Source organism: Macrobrachium rosenbergii, chromosome 48, assembly GCF_040412425.1.
Source record: "Macrobrachium rosenbergii isolate ZJJX-2024 chromosome 48, ASM4041242v1, whole genome shotgun sequence".
NCBI classification, from domain to species: Eukaryota; Metazoa; Arthropoda; class Malacostraca; order Decapoda; family Palaemonidae; genus Macrobrachium; species Macrobrachium rosenbergii.
The window spans coordinates 70,535,438-70,552,376 of record NC_089788.1 but is presented as its reverse complement, the minus strand read 5'-3'; the positions used below and the strand labels follow the sequence as shown (position 1 = coordinate 70,552,376).

Sequence of the window (16,939 nt, the reverse complement as noted above, 5' to 3'; positions counted from 1 at the left end):
TTGAATATATCCTTGAGCACAACAGCTCAAGCAAGTCCTTTTTTTGTATGAAGCAGATGCCAGTTTGTGAGATAACCTTTTCACTGGCATTTTTGTTTTTACATGATGTATTCGCTAGTGCCATACTGTCTAACTAGAAATTCTAAATCTAAAAAGACTATAACATCAAACTGTTTTGATATGAAAGATGTACTGTCTCAAATCAATGCCATACGGACTTTAGAATGAAGGCATTTCCTTTTTTTTCAATGTGATGCCGACAGTACCGCCATAGAAAATGTCATGGGAATATAAAATCGTCAGCTAACATCATACCACTCCCTTTCGGCTGCAGACGAAGCTGTTATATACAGCTTACGTATTAGATAACTAGTCTACAATATTACAACTGGAATCATTTAAGCAGTATAGTTGGTGTTAATATTCGTTAATTTTATTATATAAATTATTTGAAGAAACTATACTCGAGTTAGACCTCGCTAACCTGAAATATTCACAAGCGAAATTGTTGAATGTCAACCCCATCTTAAAGCAGACAGTAGACAATTAAACTGTGACGCGAGTAATCAATTGCAATGATTCACACTCAATACATTCATCACAGTGGAGCTATCCAGGTAATATATTGTCATTAGTTAAATTTACTACAGTAAGGATAAAAAACCTGTTAATTTGGTGGGGCCAGAGACGCCGCTGTGCCAAGATTTGGTGGAAAACAACGCGCGAACAAAGTTGCGGGATGCTTGACAGATCGAAGCAAGTAGGATGGGCATCGGGGAAGCTAATGTGATGGCATTTGATAATTAAGACCAATTTGCTGCCAAATATAAACAGCATGCCGTGCGTAATTGAAGGGGGAAGGCCGCCCCTATCACAGCTATAGGGCGTGCACGGTTCCAAGTGCCAAAGGAAGCGTCGAACTTTGTTTCTGAAGAGGGAGTACATTGTCTGGTGCAGTCGCTCTGCCGTAGTGAGTCAGAAAAGCGAACTTGATGAAGGTAATTGAGTTTTAGTTGCCGTATCCGTTGGCCCCTGCAAAGTGTCAGTGGTTGGAAGGGCCGAGCTTGTCAAACCCTTGCTATTCTCTCGTCGTCTGTGTGTTTGGCGTCTGCCAAAGTCTGCTTCAGTGGAGCCTGTGGTGGTGTCAAGTAGCCTCACTGCCGGTAGGGTAGGGTTATTCGAAGCCAGTCTCAGCTAGGCAAAGTGAAGGATTACGTAGACGTTATTGTTATTTGCTAGAAATAAAGAAAGAGGCATAATAGACTGCTGAAACTACAAAATTCATTCTGTAAATCCTTGTATCCTAGGCCACCAAGAGAAACTGTAGGCTGTTCTACAACATACCCTAGTGTAGGGCCATAGCTTAATTTGTAAACTTCTAACAGACTGTTCTGATTAGCAGACTAATCGAAGGCCTATAAAAGTGAAATCAGATATAGGTAGAGTAGGCCAGTATGTAGCCTATTAATGGTTAATCTAAGCTAGCTACTGTAAGTTACACTTGCAGTATTTTATTAACCAAAGGCCTGATGGTTTTGTTGCCTGACCGGGGAACAATACAAGAATTACCAGTTGTTCTTTGCTAGGGCTGTTGTGTTTAAGACTTTGGTAATTCTACAGAATAGCTCCGCACAGAGATATCGTTTATTAATAAAATTTGTTGACCAAGCACTACATAAAAGGGTGTATATAATGAAGTACAGTACAGGTGAGATAATTTGAGGAATTTACCATCTTTTATTTATGGTTTCACAGTTATCCCAGAAGGGCTGGTACTGAAAAAGAGTACACTCCCACTTGCTAGGGGATGTTTTGGTTGCCCATCGTACATAACTTCACTTAGAATGCAAGTTGGATCATTTGGTTCAGATTATGTACTCATTGACTGTGCTGTGCCCTTTGTATGCCATACTTTTATTAGATGATTTGTTAATCATTTATATTTCTTGGAGTGTGTGGGGTTTGGAACATTTTTCAAAACTTCTTTGGTCATAAGTGCTTAGCAGGAATAGCCTAGTTGATGTAATACGTTTATACCAAAGATACTGTATTTCATCCCTCTTGAAATGAAGCAAGGAAGTTGCTCATATTAATTCAGTTGTTGAGACCATGCCATTTCAAAAAGGCTTCTTATTTCTTTTATGTTTTCCTGTTCTGTATTTTTGTTACCTTGCTTATATAAGATTAGCTCCGTAAAATTAAAATTATATTCTAACAATAAAAGAAATTTATTTTTTACAATAAAAGAAATTTTTTTTTAAATCCATCCTCTCAGTACGCCTTGTCATTCGGTTGAGATGTATTGATGCACGGTGTAATTGCACAGAACATTTATATTCTCTGCGCTGTCACCCAAGACTGGGCAAGTGTATCAGTCATGATCAACCATTTGTTGTGAGACAGCATCATTCTCTTTTATGTTAGACTTTATGTTGAGCCATTGGAGAGGAACTTTGGATGGTTGAATGTGCTGTGACTCACGAGATGAATCCTGAACAGTTGCTTTGTGTCGTGAAGTGAGTAGATGTAACTGTGATTGCATACAAGTCATACGTGATAACTGAAAAAAATCTGCCGAGCACAGTGCTAGTGAGTTGGGTACTGCTGCAAAGCCAGAGAAGGTAGGTACAGACTTGTTCTTGAAATGAATTATGTGTAGGGAACAAACAAATGACAAATTGTCAGTTTTGAAGGAGATGGGAGATGTTCTTAGTCATCTGATTCTAGCTTAAGTAATAGAAGTATATTTTCTGATTGTAAAGATAGATCAGAAGGATTAGGTTGCATTGGGAACACTAGCTGTGAGTATGGTTAGCGTGAGGAGTTTTAAAAAATGAGCTGATGTTTGCTTTACAGCAGCACCAGATGAAGCTGCAAAAGAGGTTGCTAAGATAGTTCTGGAAATCTGGAAGCAATAGATGGTGATTACAGCATAAAGCAAGTTTTGAATATTGATTTACCCTTCTGGAAAGATATACCCAAAAAGACACTTCTCTCTCTAGGAGGGAGTAGGCTACTCTACCAGGATTCAAGGCTGTTAGGGGATTTACATTACTTTTCAACATGGAAAGAGATTTTAATCTCGTATTTATTTGGATGTATTGTTCTGAAAATCCAAAGGGCACTTAATTGTCAAGGAGCAACTATCTGTAATGTGCAAGTCCAGCGATAAGATGCGGTGGATGTTAGCCACCAACCATAAACTTCATGGTGGGCAAAGTTTTCTTAGTCTATGAGTGATATACCAGATGAGAAAAAAACTCCAAACTAATTCATCCTCACCACAAAAAAATGCTTTCATTCATCTCATAGCTATGGAGGATTGGTTTGAGAACATTAAGATGTTCCTGCTTCCTAAAAACTACATCTCTTATCCAGTCTGTTGGACCTAGACTTCATCTCTACCTTCATAGCTTATTACCAAGAGTAGATGACAAAGAGCTAGATGTGATAGGGCAATGGAGATTTTAAGGAATGTAAAATTAAAGGATTCAGTAGACCATTTTGATGATGCTGGAGATTAGCAGCAATGTCAGTATTAAATACCTTGTATGGAAAAGTTTATGAAATGCATCCACAATTTCATTGGCTTCCCTTCTGTTGAGAGCATCCCGAAGAATGTCAGGTTGTCTCATAAAGTCAGGTTGAAGGAGTGAGACAAAGATCTTATTGCTTAGCTGCCTGATTAGCGAGGGTATAATGGCAATCTGTAAGGAGCATGCAACAGAATAAGAGGTTTTGACATAAGATGAGGCGGAAATTGTCAAGTTGTTAAACATAAAGTCTTTGGAACCTCTTTTCACAGTTTGAGGTTGACGTTACCTACGTGAAAGAAGTTGATCTTATAACTCCCAGGAGTTTCTGTGATATATTCAGACCTACAGTTATACATAAAAGTGCTGTTAGAAAAGCCAATGATTTCTTTGATCCTATTCGCATTGCCAGCCCTCGTGGCCATTTCATTTCATGTGCATCCAAACTCTCTGCAACCTTTGACATTATGGCAAGGAGACTCTCCACATCCATCTTTTAGTGCCTCGGTTGACATTTAGGGGAGCTGCCTCTCCCCCCCACTGTACACCAAGTTTGTCACCCAGGGACCCTGACAGTTCCCTCTTTCCCATGTTGCATTCCGATTGGATCGTTGATGATGGTTTTGTTGAATAGTTTTATTGAACGTTGAGGGAAGGAAAAATGTGGTATACTTCTGAATACAAAATATTTGTATACCTTTGGTATTATGTACATTTTTAAAATTGTTTTTGTAGATATATGTTTTGTTTGATATTCTTTGTGAAACATAGCATATTCCAGTTGTAACTGATGCAAGAAATCATTTATATAGGCTGATTGGATGGATTTATTACTGTCACTTGGAATATAATGATATCTTTTCTGTATTAAATGCTCATGAGTTTACAATATTTTTCTCTTTTCTTCGTCATAATGGAACCACCTACCATAATTGTCTTCCTTACAGGGTCACTGCCTACCATCGGCCCTTTGCAGTTCTCTGTGGCAGTATTTATGGGTGTTTTTGTAGCATGCATCCTTTTGACTCCAGCTGCACTGATTTCTGCCCTGTTACTCTTCACCTGATTTCTGTGGCCTCTTTTTCCACTTATATATCAAACTTTCTTTAACTATCTTGCCCCAGTTTTCACGAATCTTTTAAGAACAGATTCTAAAGACCAGCCTTGTGAACATCTGGAAATTTTACTCAGTGCTGTGGTCAGTTATATTGCATTTACACCATTATCCTGTTTCACATTTCCCAAACGGGAGTTAAGGAGAAGGGAGGGGATGCTGACAATGCCAGTCTTTCTTTCCAGCTCCCAAAATTGGGATGATGCTTGTGTGCCTTTGGGTAACATCTCACCGGCAAGGGGCAGTCAGTGTTGTTTGGGGTGGTTATATGGTGGATTACTTTTCAGGGAACATTACTGTCCTCTCTCCAGCAGAGTGATCCACTTTCTGGATTACATTCCAAGATTTCCCAGAGCTGTGGCCCTGTCAGGCAAGGTGAGAGCAGTGCTGGAGAATAATGCGAGGGAAGCTATAAACAACCAGGCCTCATACGTCTACAGTTCACTTTTCCTTGTTGAAAAGTTGACTGTAGATTGGCTGCTGGTAACCAACCTCACTCCTTTGAACAAGTTTGTTCTACAGATTCAGTTCAAAGTGGAAAAGCACTCTGTGTCACATTCTCTATATAAGAGGGCAACTTTATTCCTTCGGTAGACCTAACGGATGGGTATTTTCAGATACCCATCAGTCAGACCTCCAGAAACTACCTTGTCAGTACCTGCAGAGGAACTGCATACCAGTTTAGGGCCCTTGATCTTGACTGGTGATGACCTGTCTGGTGTTTCGTGAATGCTCACTTTGTGTCAGCTAGGGCCCACTCATCTGGGATACTGCTCCAGCATTAATTCCATGATTGCTTAGTTCAGGTGCCCTCACAGGTATAGCTATTCCCAGACTGAAATTGCCCTCTTGTATTCTGTTGCAACCTGGGGATTGTTATGCCGAGTGATCAACAAAGTACTGGTATTGATCATCCCAGAGGTCAGAATGACCCCTGGTAGTATCCTGATCTTACAGCTCTTCAGGTCAAGCACTGAAGTCCCCCACCTGCTCCCCCCATGGTCCATTTTTTTTTTGTCACACTCATGCTGAGGTACCACCAGTTTGTGGGGTCATTCTGCTTCCATGGATGTAAACTATCCAACAGTCCCTTTGAGAGAAAGACTCTACTCACAGGACTCTTTTGGAAATGTCTAACCATCTCTGGAGGTCCTTAGCAGCCATGTATTAGGGGAAGTGAACTATCTTCTGAGATTGTGGCAGTCAAATGAATCTCTCTCTGGTTGGAACCACTCTACAACAGAGCTCAGGCTATTTTGTCCATCTTCATTAAGATAAACACCTCTCAGTTCTTATAGTGAAGGATTATTGCTGTACCATGAGCCAGTTCTTCTGACTGAAGGGCAAGGATGAGATGCTTTTGTGCCCAGTGCAAGCCTTGCTTTACCATCTGCATAAAATCTTTTCATGTGGAACTCTGGTCAGCTTTGAGGTAGGAGCCCGGCCTTCTGGTTTTCTTCCTATCTTCTACAAGAGGACACCTCTAGGTCCCTGGTTCTTGTTTCTTGGGCCTATGGTGGTGTTCAAGCCATTGTTGTAGCGTTCCTATCCCCTATCAAACAAGTTTGTATCTTGTTAAAGGTTCGTAGTACAGCTGAGGATGAAGAGGAGACACATCAGACACCAGGGCTCTTTCCTCTCTTCTCACCATTCTCAATTGGTCAGCATGATGAAGAGCCATTAGGCCTACTTCACCTTCTGCCTATATGTGTATTCATTATATAAAAGTAAACAGAATCTTATTTTCTTTAATAAGGTAAATATGTTTACATACAAACCCATGGCAATACTTTGTTACCATTATCTGTACTGTAAAAGCAGTCTTCTCCACAGATAAGGCTAGCGTGAATTACAGTAATAGTATTTATGAGGGAGGAAACAGCTTGAATATCTTGATCTGATATTTAATCCTTTCAACGTAAAAAGGAAATGAGTTTACATTTCTGTGATCCATGAGCATTAATACACTATTTGGTCATGTTTCATAAACTGAATAAACTTCCCAGAATTAAATTGTGATTAATTCCTCATTGATTGTCAAGGAAATTTTTGTATGTTTGGTTTTGTAATTGTCTTCCACTGACTGTATTTGAAATAGAGGACATGTTGTAAGAATTATCATTTTGTCATATAGCACAAATACCATTGTGTAAAGGAACCTATATTTAGCATTCATTTACTGACTCATGCATTTTCTTATCCTCCACCTGAATAATCTAGCTTCGTATGATATTGACTAATGTCTTTTCATTGCAATTTGTTAACAGGTGTGATGTAGGGAGGTGTAGTTCTGGGCTACTGAAGAGTGGCCCATGATGTCTGCCACACGCTGGCCCTTACAGTGGGGACAACTATTGTCCCTACTTCTAAGTGTCCTGCCATTTGTGATAGCTGAAGACTGTATCATCCCTAAATCCTTTCCACATTTTATGACAGGTATTGTTGAATATTTGTGTTGTAATAATTTTCATTTAGAGATTGAAGGGGTCGTTTCTTTTTAAAAATTGACAAAATAAAAAATGATCGCTGTATCCAGAACAGTACAGTATTTTTGTATTTTCCCCTATGCTTTTATGAAAATTAACTAATTGTATTGTAATTTATGTAGTTTACAAATTTGTTGGTTTATGTTGAAATTGTTTAAGAAATCTCTTTGCCTTTTGAACACTTTCTTTGTGTAACAAAGACTGCATCTGACATTTGTTTTACCATAAACCCATCACTTTATGGTAGCCTAGTTATGCATCCAGCTCAAATTTCAGATGCAGTCCTAAAGAAGAAGAATCTCTGTCTGGACTTGTTTACTTCCAGGTTCCAAAGTCCCCTTAGTGGCAGTAAAAGTCTTTCCATCCATATGTATCTATCATTTAAAATGATGATGTTCACTCCCAGAAATTGTCCATGCCACTGTCTAGTTTCATGCATGTTTAATTTTTTTTATTGCCATTTCAACCTTTTCTATTCCCCCATTGGGGGTTAGTGCCGTCATTGCACTTCACGCGGTGCACTGTAGACCTTACATAAGGTTTCTTTGCATCATCCCTTCGGCCCCTAGCTGCAACTCCTTCCTTTCATGTTTTCTTTCTTTCATCTTGCTAACCACCCTATCCTAAAAATTGTTTCATAGTGCAACTGCAAGATTTTCTTCCTGTTACACCTTAAAAAGGAGCAGAACTGGTAATATATTTTCTGGCAGCAGTCATCTGGTCTTCATGGGACAAAGGATGTCACATTGATTATTGACAAATGAAAGTAGCTTCTAGCCCTGAAAGCTATTGAGCAACATACGTGGAAGAATAGGTTCACAAAATTTCTAACAGTTGCTTATGTAAAATGTCCAGAAAGCTTAGTCGTTACACCTGTGCCATCTGTCCACTGATATTTTTTGTTTGCCAAGGAGTGTGTAACTAATATTATTGTCTCAAGTTGTATACCCAGGAGGAAGTGACCTCAGGAGGAGGAATCAGATTCTACACTCAGAAGTGTTGATCCATCATGACATATTCAAGACAGGCAATTGTGTGAATCTCCATTGATGGATATACATAATTCTTGCTAGTATTGTAGTAATCGACTGTTCGCTGTTCTCCATTGCCTGTTCTTTCTCTGCTGACCATTCCAGCTGTTCTTCTAGAACAAGTGTGAATGTACCTCCATCTAATCTTTCTGTTCCCATTCCTAACCATGATTCACCAACAGCTTGGATGTCCAGTCCACACATCTTGAATTAATTTTCTGTTTGTTATATCTTTCCAGTTTAAGTTAGGGTCTGACATTCCAGTTTTCTGTATTCAGTTTATCCTTAGTATGCATAAACTAGGAAGTTCTTGGCACCAACATATGTCTGGGACTGGGAGCCTTTTCTAAATTGTACCCATCTATTAATGTGGCAGAACCCGTGGAGGATTTGTTGACTAAATACACTAAAGGATAGTTCCTTGTTTACTAAGGCAACTGTCCCTGCCATTGCCTGTCGGCTTATAACCAAGGTTTTCCAGCCAGGTGTCCAGGGATGAAGCCATAGAGACAAAGCATTCAGCACTGTAATCCTATCCCGCATCCTGCTAAAGGTATATACATATTCCAGTTATTTTCATAGAAAAAAATATGTGGAAGAACCTTATGTATTATGAAATATAAATTGCCCTATATTGAGGCTCTTCCTCCCGCTGTGATGATTCTCTGTAAGGGTGTACTGTCTCCAGTGTGCCTTGCACAGTGTACATTTTGTAGCACCAAAAGTTTGTTTGAAATGCCCTTTTGGCCTGTGTTTCATTGCTTTCCTGTAATTTACTTTTCATTCAATTCCTTTGGTCTCTTCCCAGATTGGCATCCAACCTCCTGAACTATGCCATGCCCAAATTTCCACCTCTCATCTGAAAGCAAATCTTTCTAGTTAGTTTTGCTAGACCAGAAATGAGTCAGTGAACTAGTTAAAGCACCAAATATAATTATTGATATTTCCATGAATTGCATAATTAAGAACAAAGCACGAGTTAATTGGGTAGAGTGAGGAAGCGGGGGCATACTTGCATTTGATGGGTACACCTTGTAGCATGAGCAAATTGGGAAGAGTAGGGAAGGGTTATACTGAGTTGTTCTTCTGTTCGAGGGCCAGTCATCATAACATGAGCTAAGAAGGAAGAATGAGGGAGTTTGGGGATGAAGTATGCTGAGTTTCAGTTAGTGTAACCTTTAAAGTACCTCAGTAGATGTAATGGTTTGTATTCTGCTGAACTTAAATCTTTTGCAAAATTTTTGGTCCTTGACTTTCATGAGAAGAGAATTACATACATTAGGCAGTTAAAGAGTTGGAAGTAGGAGGCAGAGTTTGGCTACAGGTGTATTAGATTACATTGTTGTCTATATCCTAACAACCCCACCAAAAAATGCAAGTAGGTTTTAGAGGTTAGAGGAAGAAAAAGTATCTTTTAAGTGCATCAACATGTAGTTTACCACAGATGTGTTTTCGAAAAAGACTAGAATGTACATGCACTGTTTTTGAAAAAGACTAAAATGTACATGCGCTTTTTCAAAAACGACTAAAATATACATCCACTATTTTCGAAAAAGACTAAAATGAACATGCGCTGTTTTCGAAAAAGACTAACATGTACATGCGCTCTTTTCGAAACAGACTAAGATGTACATGTGCAGTTTTGTAAAGGGTTTTGTAATTGGTAACATTGTGTGGTGCCCCCTCTCTCTCTCTCTCTCTCTCTCTCTCTCTCTCTCTCTCTCTCTCTCTCTCATTTTCTTTCTAGAAAACAATAGAAACTGAAAACTGATAAGTAATTCCTAAGATAAGTAGACCTGTGGAGATAAGGTTTTAAAGTCAGAGCAGCCTGAGCTGTTGCTTGCCAACCCAGGCTTTAATAGGAAACTGTCTTCTAAATAGGAGTTGAAGTTCAAAACATACTTTTGAAGCAAAAAATAAAATATTTTGTTTTAACACCAGCACTTAATTCTTTGGTTATAAGTGTATAAAAGGTTACTCTTTTATTTTTCAGAATCTAAAGATTCATTTAGTGCAGTATGACGGTACTACTTTCATTGTGCACTTATTGTTGTATTAGTTTATGAAGTGATGTATTACGTACTAATTTCAAGGTGCTGATGTTTTTTGGAATACAATACAAGTAATTTAAGTTATTCTTTCTTATTTTTCAGTGGACATGCAAGAAGTTAACGCTGGTTTGTGCTACAAATGCTATGGTGCCCCCACAAAGCAACAGTTCCAGGTACTTTTACACAAACTAAGACTAGGTGGGTTAGGGTCTATGATGATGTATGTGGATGGCAATCCACGGGAATTCAACAAAGACTGCGGTGAATGTGAAACAGAAAACTTTATTGAAGTTGGTAAAGATGGCGAGTTGAACACAAAAGCCGAGGCTCAGTGCCGTGAGTGTGATTCAGTGCCTAGTGGATCATTATTAGAACTTTATGTCCGCATGAATCCTCAAGCACAGGTGCCACTGGAAGGTGAGAACTTATGTCAGAGCCTGCAGAACATCCTCCCTAATTTTAATGTGAGCCTTAATGTAATCGATAAAAAACCAGATGCTGAGGCTTCTTCTGGCTGTGATGGTGGCTTTAGTGTTAATTTCCCCCTTTCTGGAGACACTTGCATTGTGAATTCCACTACCTCTACTGGAGAAACCCAGTGTGTGGTTCCAACATGTTCAGATGGTATCATCTCACCTGGAATGTCAGTTGAAAAAGTTGAACACAAGTTTCTTCCTTCCAGTACTCCTGAAACTTGTGTGTGGCAATTAGAAACTGAGCAGAGGAAACATTTGACTTTAAAGTTTTCGGAAAATATTCGACCACATTTAACAATCTTTGAAGACTCCTTGTTAAATCCCAAGTGGGACATTGAGTGGTGTCCATCATTTCCCAATGAATTCATGTTTGAAACGGAGGCTGATAAAATCTTCATAGTTTATCGTAACCTTCAGAAACTTACAAAGAAAGGAACATTCTCATTATCAAGCCAAACAGATCTTTGCCTCTTGCCTCCAAAGCTTGAAAATGGGAACGTTGAATTCAAGCATCTTGACTCAGGCACTGTTGCATATTATTCTTGCGACAAAGGCTATATCCTTGTTGGTCCCAAGGAACTTCGATGTAAAAGTCAACCATGGGATAAACCTCCAATTTGTCTCCCTGTTGGTGAGGTAAGTATAATGAGGTAACTTATTTTTACTATTTTATATTGCATATTGATAAAGTGCATAGAAACATCTAGATCTAAGAAACCTTCTGGACTTGTGGATCCTGTGACCAACATTGATCATTTTTCATATGAGGGAAATACCTTTATGTAAAGTAGTGTAGTGAATAAGGACAATCCTTTTTACTTAGGTTTCTCCCCAGAATGGTGTTGCCGTCAATAGTATTTCAGACAGCTAATCTTTTCATTTGCCTACTTTTAGTATTCATAACAACTGAGGCACAAGATGTAATGGTCACTACCTGTTTTATTGTACTTACTGTAATGACATTTTGATTGCCACCTTTATTTACCAACTCTTTCTTGTTGCTTGGTGTGTTGTCATTTGCTTTATAGAGTGGAGCTTTATGTTTTGTGTTAAGAGTGGAGGAGTTGATTTTTTAACCAGTGTTTAGTATAGAAAGAGAAATGATTAAAATGATTAAACTATTTTCTTTGATGGCCCACAAATTTCATTCAGTTTACGGTATTTACGTTTTGAATTGAGTCCAAGCAAAGGCCATGAATGTTGCCAGTTAGATTCTAGCTCAGCCTTTACATGTAAGAGAACCACTTACATATTGCCATATGCTATCCAAGTGTTGAACTCAAATAAAAGGAAGAGCTTATTTCAAAGGCATGAAATTAAGAAAGCCACTTAAGTGTGTGCTAGTTAAACATGCAATTGAATTTACAAAAATTCATCCATCTTTCACACCTCTTGAATTTTCTTTGATATTTTTCGACTACTGTAGAGTATTAATAGAGCTTGTGTTTTGCCAATTTGTTTAATGGACTTCCGAGTTTTGCTGTTTGTTATCATCATAATTGCTTTGTTGTTTTTGTTTTAATCATCTGAACTTTGGCCCTACCTTATTTTGATCACTGACATGTCAAGAGGACTTGCCTCCTTCCCATCATGGATCCTCTCGAGCCTAACTTCTTTTTTGATAAATTGCTAGATTTTATTTTCCCGAAGACAGTCAATAATACTGACAGCCTAGAAAAAGCCAATTTAAAATTCACTGCATGTGGTAATATCAGTGATACACCTGCCCTCACAGGTGTTTGTCTGAACCACCACCACTTGCCAGCTGCAGTGTCAGTTTCTTAGTAACTGCATTTCTTCTATTATTCAAGAGTGACAGTTACGCAGCAATATTCAGTTAACTGTGCTGACTTAGTTGTAAGGGCAACAGTTTCTTAAGCTGTGATCAGAACTAAGATATACATACAGCACTTCGATTACATTAAATGCTAATGTGACTAGAGAAGTTTTTTTCAAGTAGCATTGTTTAATTCAAGAATAGCGTCGAGCCCAACCTGTTGTGAAAACGTTTATGATGAGTACCATAGCTCTCGGTTCTTTTGTTCGAGAATTAACATTTGGATGTGTTTTGGATTTGTGCAACCTAGGAGTAAAAGTAATATACATTACTTTCACATTTTTGTCATAGATTGGAAAAGATGTTTTCATTTCCACTCTGAAAAAGGACCAATAATAAATAAATGTCAAAGTGTCCTTTAAAGTAATTGGTCATATTTTATGCCTATTTATGATGTCACACTCGCATATCACTGAAAGTATTACTTTACAAGTAGAAAATAAGTTGTATCAAATTTTTGTTGTGTAAATGAATGTGGTAATTGAAATTGTTCTTAACAATGTACTTTACGCAGTACTATAGATCTTCTCCTCTGCTTGTCAGATGGCTTGTTGATTGTGAATAGCTGTTAGTTTTTGTCCACTACTTGCATGCAAAATCACTTCTGTGTGATATTAACCTATGGAATTGCAGTGAGCTTTGATTATTTCAAGAGTTTTGACAGTGATGTATTACAAACAAAATTGAATAATTTATTCCCATATTTTTTCTACTCTGGATTTAAACAACCACCTGTGTTTTAGTTCTGAAAGTTTTATCTTTTAAAGGAGAAGATAAGTTGCTGTTTGAAAATGACATGATATGTATTATGACAAACAGTAAAGTGATATTTATGTTGTTGGAGGTAAATGAGAGAAACTTGCAATTTGTTAGAAGAGGAAATAGTTGAAAGGAACTGCTTTCCTCTCAACGTGTTTCATTCTGCTGGCACTGTATTGGCAGTACATATCTTTTGGATGATAGGAAGTTTACATTCAATACGATTACCTGTACTGTATAATGATATTTATAGTTTAACCTAGTCACAAAGGCACATTTTTAGACTGTTGTAGGTCTGGCAGAAAGTTGAAGAAGTTATATGGTTTGATGGGAGGGAACCAAGGACATAGATAAAATTACAAGGCAGAAAACAGTGCAGCTGGTCTCCTGAGTGTATTGTAAAGAACCTTTAGTCCGCTGCAGTGCACCACACAAGGCACACTGTCGATAATGTTCATTGTAGAACTGATGCAAGTTTCTGAATTGTCTTATTTTAATGTTGGTTTGTTTGAAAAATCAGATTTTAACAATAAGTTTCTGTATACAAACATATTAGAAACCTCCCTTTTGTTTCGGTACTAAGATCCATCAGTTTACAAGTGCCTTCAGACGTGTCAGCTCTTTTTCAGACATTCAAAATAGATAGAAGAATCCAGGTCATCCCATGCACATCCAGGCCATCAGATCCCCCTGTTGGCAGAAATTGGTCATTCCAAGTGCCTGCTGGTGTGTACAGACATGTTGCTGTACAGTTATTATACATGCACTTAAGACATACACACATACAACAGACAAATGTCTAAAAGCTGTCTGCCGTTAATATTATTTGTTCCATCAGTGTAGGTAAATTGTTAGGATCTTCACCCTCTTCATCACTGCATTCTGTATAAAGAGGAGGAGGAGGAGGGGGAGGATGATGGTTGGTCCTGGGGCATCTGTGATGACAGGGATGGAAGAGTTGGAGGATGTGGAAGGAGAGGCTGGAATTCTGGACTTGACCTTCGTGTAATATATTGTGATTTCCGTCCAGCTGTTATTGATTAAAAAGACAGTAAAAATATTGAAGTATCGAATAACTTATTGCATTAATGACATTATGGCGCTGCTTGTAGGTGTTTACAAAGTGTCTAGGTAATTTTTAAAGGGTTCATTCGATGTAGGTTTTTTCTATTTAATTCGCAAGTCTTAGGGTGAATTAATGACGTAAGATGAGGTACTACTGTAATCTGCTTTCCCTCTGATTTCTGAGAGCATGCATAGTTGTCAGTCAGAATTTTTAAGTACTAATTTTTGCCAACGGGAACTTGAAAGTTGGATGTGCAGATGGCAAGTTGGATTCTTCTTTTTTAAGCGTGTCTGGAAAAGGTGCTGACGTACCTGAAGGCAGTCATAAATTTGTGGGTTTGAATAGAAAAAAATCATTTAACTTGAAGGCTGCACAGTGTGATATGATGCAGTATCGACTGTGAATGTGTCACTTGTAGACGAAGGAAGTCTTGAGTCATTCCTTTAAGTGAGTGTCCCTTACTAAATGAAGATTCATTACTTACTCAAAAATGTCATTGCTCTCTTAGACTGTATGATACATATATATATTCTTTCTTTCTTTAAGTCTTCAGCTGTAAACCCAAGAAGGCGCCAAAGGGAAATCAGCTTGTAGATGGAGACAAGATATAGGAAAAGGTGTTATATAATTAAATATGAGGGAATCGAAAATAAAGCTAATACACCTGATTCAGGAGATGGCAGTAGAAAGCAGGAATGAATTTGCTCCTTTTTAAACATTTGGAGATCAGAAGATCCCACAACTGCACTAGGCAAACTATTCCACATTTTAGTTGTAGCCAAAATAAAGCTCGAAGCAAACTGATTAACATTACACCTAATACTAGAAAATGACACACTGCTTGTAGCAGTAGCCTGCTTGGTTTTTTGAGCAAAAACAGCTAGGTCAGGTAAAGAAGAGTGCAGAGTAGGTTTGTCGTTGTTGTACATTTTATGTAACAAACATAATGAACTCATTTTACGTCCGTGCCACAAATCAGCATTTTGAGTTGGCAACATAATCTCGACTGATGATATAACTCTATCCAAGAGTTTGAGTTGGGAGCCAGCACCTTAAGAACATAATGGAGAACAGCACTCCAAACTAGGAAGAAGGAAAGAGTTCAAATACTTAGGTATGAAAGCTTTATCATGAAAGATTTGACATTTCTGCAAGATATCAGTTGTTTGAGAAACAGAGGAATCAATATCACATGCAGGCAGTCCCCGGGTTATGACGGGTCTGACTTGCGACGTTCTGAGGTTACAACGCTTTTCAAATATATTCATCAGATTAATCAAAATTTGGAGGTTTTTTTTTTTTTATGAAAAACTCAATAGAAATGCAGTTTACATCATTTTCAATACACCCAAAGCATTAAAAGTAAGGTTTTCTTAAGATTTTTTATTATTTTCAATGATTTTTCGGCTTACAACAATTTTCGGCATACGACGCGGCGTAGGAACAGAACCCCTGTCGTAAACCAGGGACTGCCTGTATATGCTTTTCAAGAGCCAATTCCATATCAAAAGTTACTCCTCAAATCTTGAAAGATTCACTGGCACTTGAAACTGTGGCATTGAAATGTAAATCATAATCTAAAGGCAAAAGTGTTTTGGATTGGCTAACTCTCATGCAGTACTTTGGGTTTTAGAAGGGTTAAGCTTCTTGCCCCAAAGCCTAATCCACTCGTGTGTATGTACAGTACCAGATCTCTATTCAAGAATTTTGTAACCACAGGCCTAAGGCGCAAAGAAGGAACAACAGCCAGTTACTTTTGTTCCTTCACCTCATCCTTCTTACCCGTAATGGTAATTGTGATTTATACCATTTCCAGAAGATATTTAGTTTTCCTGTCTTCTGTAAGTTGTTTCAACAAAGAACTTAATACAGTGCTCCTTGTGCCAGTACCCCGAGTGCTAGTATATATGGAGATTGCTTTGCTGAGCATTCTTTTGAGATGCCACATTGTTGGGCTACCCAGTGGAATAAGTATTCTGTCCATTTTTTAAGTCATGGAACTCTTCCATGAAGTAATATTGATTCTAATGTTTTTGAAGCTAAAAGTTGTTGGTATACAACAGTGTATTACAGCACCATGTACATTGCATGAAAATCTGTTACTTTTATTGCTATTTTTATCTGTGTCTATCTTTAGGTTATTTCAGTTGTTACTGACTTGTTTCCTTTTCCCATTTTTTATCACATGGAATCTTGTCTTGGAAGCTTGCTTTCTAAGTTATTGGCCTTTTTAGCCTTGTTCCATGAGAATGTTTGCTATTTGAATAATATTACTAATACAGTATACACAGTGTCACCATGTATTGCCAGAAAATGTGGATTGGATGGTAGCCTATAACCGGTATAACTTAACTGTATGTGATTGAAGATGATATTAAACTTTCAAGACAGACAAGAAATAACTAAAATAAACAGCCCTTCAATCAAGAATGTAGCCTGGTCATCTCATGTCACTTTCATATATAGAGGCGACGCTGTTGGGGTTGCAGCTTACGATCTGCCATTCATGGCAAAATTTAGGTATTATCCCTAGCTACATTACTTTCTCCCAAGTACTTTTCATGCATTCTTTTTGGTATCTTCACA

General features: G+C 38.1%; 1 protein-coding gene across 11 annotated transcripts in view; it reads left to right on the top strand.

Moving 5' to 3' along the window:
* LOC136831517 (uncharacterized) overlaps nt 1-16,939 on the top strand; it is a 46,021-nt gene that overhangs the window by 7,330 nt on the left and 21,752 nt on the right. For 4 of the 11 annotated variants that reach the window (XM_067092079.1, XM_067092082.1, XM_067092076.1 and 1 more), the window contains exons 1-3: nt 486-617; nt 6,915-7,083; nt 10,318-11,327. In XM_067092079.1, coding sequence (XP_066948180.1) covers nt 6,960-7,083; nt 10,318-11,327 — 1,134 coding nt within the window. In that variant the 5' untranslated portion in view covers nt 486-617; nt 6,915-6,959. Of the gene's footprint in view, nt 1-485; nt 618-753; nt 999-1,044; nt 1,164-6,914; nt 7,084-10,317; nt 11,328-16,939 lie in introns of those variants that run through there. The other 7 variants (XM_067092081.1, XM_067092074.1, XM_067092083.1 and 4 more) reach the window with 6 other exon arrangements.